The sequence below is a fragment of the Polistes canadensis genome, unplaced genomic scaffold, assembly GCF_001313835.1.
Source record: "Polistes canadensis isolate GaletaPanama2010 unplaced genomic scaffold, ASM131383v1 scaffold_22, whole genome shotgun sequence".
Taxonomy (NCBI): domain Eukaryota; kingdom Metazoa; phylum Arthropoda; class Insecta; order Hymenoptera; family Vespidae; genus Polistes; species Polistes canadensis.
Window position 1 is genome coordinate 1,102,282 of NW_014569569.1, and position 7,116 is coordinate 1,109,397.

The 7,116-nt window shown below is 28.4% G+C and overlaps 1 protein-coding gene across 1 annotated transcript; it reads left to right on the top strand.

Moving 5' to 3' along the window:
• Positions 1–4,769: 4,769 nt before the first annotated feature.
• On the top strand, positions 4,770–7,046 carry LOC106794063 (lys-63-specific deubiquitinase BRCC36-like). The gene is made up of 9 exons (XM_014761471.1): positions 4,770–4,892; positions 4,968–5,112; positions 5,184–5,377; positions 5,591–5,715; positions 5,812–6,016; positions 6,113–6,201; positions 6,313–6,417; positions 6,522–6,624; positions 6,692–7,046. Exons 4-9 carry the CDS (start codon positions 5,602–5,604, stop codon positions 6,835–6,837), a joined length of 762 nt encoding a protein of 253 aa, XP_014616957.1. The 5' UTR covers positions 4,770–4,892; positions 4,968–5,112; positions 5,184–5,377; positions 5,591–5,601; the 3' UTR covers positions 6,838–7,046.
• Positions 7,047–7,116: the final 70 nt, after the last annotated feature.

The following is a 7,116-nucleotide window of genomic DNA, read 5'->3' on the forward strand; positions in this document are numbered from 1 at the left end:
AACCTTACAAATGACGCAATTCAGAATATTTCAACGATGTTAAAGAACGAGGGACTACAAAAGGAGAGTATATATTTTTTTTTTTTTTTTTTTTTTCCCCTATACACCGTGGAATCATAAAATTCTTTTCGGACGTTTCAAACGCGGTGATACGAAAAATAATAATAATGATTATTATTATTATTATTATTATTATTATTATTATTATTAATATAATTATAGTAATATATAAGTTAACTCTTCATACTCGCATTCGTTCGTTCGCGCCCGCGTCCGCGTTCGATGTTAAATAACATATTATTATATAATAATTAAATCGTTTTAAACGAGCCGCGTCGAAAGTAACTACGCGAAAAAATACTGTGACACCTGATAACACCACAGTCGAGATATCTCGCTAGATATTTTGTTTTCGTATAGACACGCATAATCCAATAATTATAATAAATAATAAGTTTACGTTGTCGTCCATTGAAAGAAAAAAAAAAAGAAATAATAATAATAATAGTAATAATAATAATGAAGATTTAAGACTTAAAAATGAATATTATCTAAAATATTGATTCTCGTGTCGCTCATTCTTTGACTTTGAAATTTATCTAGCGTCAGAAATCGCAAAGTATCAAATAGAAAATATTAGGGAATATTAAAATTCCATCGAATTTAAACGAAGGATTCGTCATTATATTAAAACATCATGAAAGTTCGTATATTGAAACATTTCTATCGCTTTTCGTTTCAAAAGACTTTCGAACATACGTCATTTTGACACTCAACGTTGTATCGATCAGTGTGAGATGAAAAAGAAGAATAGAAAAATATAAACATATATATATATAAAAAGAAAAAAAAAAAAAAGAAAAGAAGGAAAGAGAGAAAGAAAGAAAGAAAGCGAAAAACTGTGATAGAATTTCGTATTGAAAAACTTATTTCGTTATCCGGGCGCGCCAAAATCCCTGTGAAGTTTGAAAAAAGTTTTGGGTGCCGAAATTCGTGCCGTGTTGGTGGTCCTTTCAAAGGGTTTCCTGAGGCCAATTTTATTTCACATCTCGTTCGAGTGCCTACACATTACAAGGGAAACGTTCGTCCGAAATTTAAAAATGAACACATGACGGTAGGACAAGTTACAGAAGAAGAAGAAGAATAAGAAGAAGGAAGAAGAGGTAGAGAAGAAAGAAAAAAAGTAAAAAGACGAAGGAGCAAAGTTCTTTTTAAAAATCGGTATACGCGATGGACTTATTAACGAACGCGTTAATCTTGTATATGTATTATTTCGAGAATAGGGACCAGAAACTTCGATTTAAGTTACCATGCCTCATATATTCGTCGAGGTTGATTGTATAATTGCCTCTTGCAATCGAGTTACCAAACGGCATCTCTCCTTTGATAAAAAGGCTAAAAGATTATCGTAATACACAGCTAATCTTTTCACGCGTTTATAAATACACATAAATATACATATATAAATACATGTACGTATATATGTATGTATATATAGATATATATATATATTTATGTTTGTTAAAGTAAAATTCTCTCATATCTTCTCTTATCTAAGAGGTTTTTGTACTCTATTCGTACTCACCTTAGTTTCTTCTTCGTGCATTTATCTTAGTTTATTATCTATAATTTTCCCCTGTTCTACGATAATCGCCTTGTCTTCTACTCGAATTATAATTTTGAGTGGTGGTGGTGCGACCGCGCGCGCACACCGTTATGAACATTTTATTTATAATATATGCGAATTATGCGACGCAGATATATATATGCATGCATGTATATATGTATGTATGCATGCATGCGTGCAGCAGGTGCGGGATATGATCGGAGAATATTTGACAAATCAATTGTGAATATCTTTTATTTTATAATTAATCGTATATATACGTTTCTCTCAACTTCGTTTATATAAAGCTTGATAAAGTAAATGATCAAGCTTTTAGGAAGCATTTTATCTTCACTTATCCAAGAGAAATAAGAAAACGATCGATTTTAAGTTCATTCCTAAACTGCCAAGTTCCCTTATTAACATTCTCAGTACATTATCCATTGTTTCAAAGTTCGTTCGTTTGCTTTTAAAAAAAAAAATCCGTATATTTCGATGATTGTATAAATACTGATATAGATGGAAATAATTCGAAACATGTATCATTTATATACGCTCGTGCATACGTGCGTGCTTGCTTGCTTGCTTGCATGCATGCGTGCATTATACATTCATTAATTTTCGATATAAACGTATACCGGGATAAGCCACACATATGCATATATATTTAATTTGAGAATATATTTTTGAAAAACTTATTCCGTATCTAAATATATAAATATAAATATATATATATATATATGTATATGTGTGTGTATATACATAGTTATAGTATAAAACATCGAAAAAGCATAATATATTGTTATACGATGAAGAGTCTCAAAAGTGCAATGTTCTTTATTGTTTTTTTAATCGTTTGTCAATCAGATTTAACAAAAAATTATGAAGTCTCTAATTTAATATATAGATGTGTGTATGCATAGACAACAACAAAAATATTTATCGTAAACCAATAATTATTTTCTTTCGATAAAAGATAAGGAAACTTTCTTTTTCCGAAATAATTCCTCTATCATTCTCGATGGTGGAATGCGAGCGCGAACGTTTACACTTATCTTTTTCAATTTAAAAAACTATAATATTGTGCTCTTCGTATTAATTATTCCTTAATATGTAAACGTTTTTTGTTAAATTTTACAGATGCTGACGATGTTGTGATTTGAACGAGCTCCTTTTAATATTTGAATAATTTTACTTTTGTGTTCCTTATGAGACAACGAAAGAGAGAAAAAAGAGAAAGAGAAAATCAGAAAGTAAAAAATATCCACGAAAGGAATACATAGGTTAAGGGAAATAAACAGTGAGAAATTATAACGTTCACTTACCCTTTCCTGCGATCATTTATCCACGATCAATCGAATTAAATGTTTATCAAATTCTTATTAAAAAAAAAAAAAAAAAATTGTGCCAATATATTTTCGCGATGTTGTATTATCAACAATGTCATGTTTTATTCTATCGAGTTTTCAATAAGTGATTTATTTCGATCAAACTGTTGATAACAATCCTGTAAATAGTAGAGTGTGATTTTTCGTTGCATTATTATTATACATTATTTTGATAATTTATATATTTTACGCATAAAGCAAAGTTTGCCCTCCCCCAACCCCCTTCAAAAGAGACACTAATATAATGCGTGCATTTACCCTCCTCCCTCTAGACCCTAAAAAAAAAAAACGAAGAAAAAGAAATGAAATATATTGAATGCGTGCTCTTTCTTGCAAGTTACTATTATTCCTTTCGCTTTTAAACAATAAAGCATACTTTTATCTTCCACATAAATACATTTATGCATAGTTTGAAGTCACACAGTAGCGATATCATATAATTTTTTTTTTTTGGCTGTTTTTAATACTCTAAGGATTATAAAGACATATGTCATGTATTTTGTTAATACTTCTTTCTCTACAATCACTTTAGATTGTAATCGATTATTATATCTAGAACAATATACATCACTATCTTATTATATTTTTTGTGCGCATCTAAAATAACGTTCCGATTGTAACCGCAAAAGTTTTCATTTCATTGACAATATAATACAAGGCTCGTCATAAGCTATAGTATTACACTATATTATTAACGATTATCAGGAAAATATTGAATAATCTTAACTTCCTATTTCGAAGGTGATATGCATAAATCATTCGTGAACTGATGAACATCAAACAAGGCAATAAAAATGATATTTTTCAACGTGGTATATTTGCATGGATATAATATTTAAAAATAATTGGAAAATGAATTTTAAAATGCAAAGCTTGCACTTTTATTAGTCAAATACTTTATGTTATTGATCTTTCTTTTATAAATATAATGGTTCCTACAGTCATACGATATTTCAAATACATATTCTTTATCTATTTGTGTTATAATGGCGGTTTTTAGATTAATAAGTAGACATTCTCGTACTGTTTATCTGTATGAACAAAATTCCTGTTATCATTACTTTTAACAGAAATAGTTGGTTCTTTAATAATTTTAATAATATTATGTTGCATAATTGAAATTCTTATCATTTAAAATTATTTTGTTTGAATATACATTATATATAAAAGTTATAAACCATTTAAGTATATACTTTGAATACTTTTTCATTTCTTAGAAGTATTGATTTAATTAAATACAAATAAATTCTATCATTTATTCTTTTATAATAGAATAATATTATTTCATTAAAAATTTGTGTGTGTGTGTGTGTGACATATCGATTAGATCAAATATCTGTTGAGGCATTCGAGTAAATGTTAAAAAAAGCCTCACAGCAGCGTTTAGGGCATGAAGAAAGAAAGGGCTAAATGACGAAGAGGCTAATGCCTTGGTAACAAAAATGATGCTTGGTAGATAAAAAAGAAGACTTGTGAGTTTCTATATACTTCACTACGAAAAAGTTGGCATAGAACCGCAACAGCAGAAAAAAATGAAAAAATGAAAATATTTACCTATTGTTTATACATATTATGAACAATTAACTTACTTCTTTTCACTACCCCATAGATTGTTACTTTGGAGATAAACTTTAAACTCTCCCCTGCAGGGTAATTTCATTTTTTTCAAAGTGCGCTGGCGCCTTGTGATTGCGCATGCGTATAACATATCTCCCACTAATGACGTCGCCATTTCATAATTATTCAAAGTGTAATAATTATTTTCAACTAATTAAGCAAATAAGAGCACATATTCATTTTTTCAGATGTTGCAAACTTCGTTGCTTTGCTTAGAAAGAGGAAACAAAATTGTTCTATTTTCAATTAGTAATAAACTAATTAAATAATTAATTAATAAAGTGAGTAATTATAGATTTTGATTGAACAAATAGTTTGCAATTAAAAGCACTTATTCATTTTGTTCTGCTGTTAAGGTTCCTTGCCATAGTTCCTACGGTAAATTTTTTAAATAGGTGACCAAACACTCACGTTACGAAATACGCTACAAGATAACGCTGGAAGCAGTAATGGCTGCCGCCATTTGACGATCAGAAAGGAAATTTACACTTTTTTTTCCATGTAAGTTTATGGTTGTATATGAATACTATTTTTTATTTATTGTTTCGTTACTTAATTGTAAATGATTACAGTTTTAGAAAAATGAAGTACAATTACGTATAAGTTAATTAACAAGACTGAAACAAACGAGGAATGACTTGCTATAGTATTATATCAATTAGAAAGTTTAAGTGACGTTCAAAATTTTAAAGTAAATAAATATTTTGCGACCGGCGTTTCAAGCATAATTCAAAATTTCTTATCGATTTTTAATTATTGAGCAAAGGTAAGGTGTGCTATAATATAAATATTTATAAATATTTAAAAGATTAATTATTGTTTCTACAAAGTATGTGCATATTTGTTTAATATTTATTTCTAAATATTTTACATCACTAAAATATTGACATCAAATAATATATCATTAATAATAGCACTAATATTATTAATCAGTATTATCACAATAATTCAACTTCATCTGTTTAACAAAATTTTACAGAATCAAACACAATGTGTTCGTTAACATTGGAAAAGGTAGAATTACACGCAGATGTATATATGGTATGTCTGCACCATGCTTTGTCAACAGAAATATTTGAAGTAATGGGTTTACTCATTGGAAATGTAAGCATTTTTTATTATCTTGATTATATTTTTTTAATAATACTTGTTAAGAAATTTGAATTGTCGAATTAAATCATCTTTATTCTCACATTTTAGTGCGTTGAAGGTATAGCAAATATATCTGCTGTTATGATTTTGCATCGTTTAGACAAGAAAAAAGACCGTGTAGAAATATCTCCTGAACAAGTATTAAAAGCAGCTGCGGAAGCTGATCGTTTAACTATTGAATTAGACCGTCCCATGCGAGTTCTTGGATGGTATCATTCCCATCCCCATATTACTGTATTTCCATCTCACGTAGGTATGTGAATATCTGACGAGTAACACTTGTGTCGTATAATATTTAATCTGATCTAAATAAAATATTTATATGATACTTCCCAATTTTTTATTCTAGATGTAGGAACTCAAGCAACTTATCAAACAATGGATCCCGATTTTGTAGGTTTAATATTTTCAGTATTTTCTGAAGCCAAGGATTCAAAGGTGTTTCTATTATTCTTATTTAAAAATTAAATATGTTTTTGAATATTCGTATATATATATTTATCAATGGTGTATCAAAAATTAATATGAATTTCTATTTATTTTATTTAGGAACAAGAAATATCTTTAATTTGTTTTCAATCTCACGATGGGAAATGTAAAGAAGTTCCACTAGAAATTGTATATACTCCAGAATTATCAGATATATGTTTGAAAGTAAGTTTCTTCTTTATTACGTAATGACTCCATGCATAACCAGTTAAATCAACATAAAAAAATAAAATGTCATAAATACATATTTTCATCTTTTTTAACCGTAGACAATGACAGATATACCAAAAATTTTGGTACAAGAAGAAGAAGATACAGCAGATGCTGGTAGAAATCATCCAGATATTCTTGCTACTATACATAATAATGCTGGTATGTATGCGAATACATTTTACAACTTAAACATTTGGAAAGAAATAAATCTAATTAATATTTTCAGTCAAAACTCGTGCACTTCTTCATATCACAGATATTATTACTAGACCTTTAGTACTTACATTTGAGGAAAGAATAGCTTTAAATACATTACGTGCGGCACATCTTCGAAAACAAATATCAGAGTTACAGCAACTCTGTAAAGGCTAAAATTCATAATATTAACAATTATTCCCATAAGAAAAGAGAATAATAAACCAGATGATGCGAATCCTATGTACTATTTCCAATGTTTAATATTAATCGATTATAAATAAAGTTTATGCTATTTTCATGTTTATTTCTGTCATATTTATGATTACTGTCGAAAATAAGTATTACTGCAAGATGATTATAAATAAATACACGTTACAACATAATTACGTAGATAACTACTAAAATGTTTCTTAAAGAATGTAAGTAGAGAACACGTATATATATATATATATA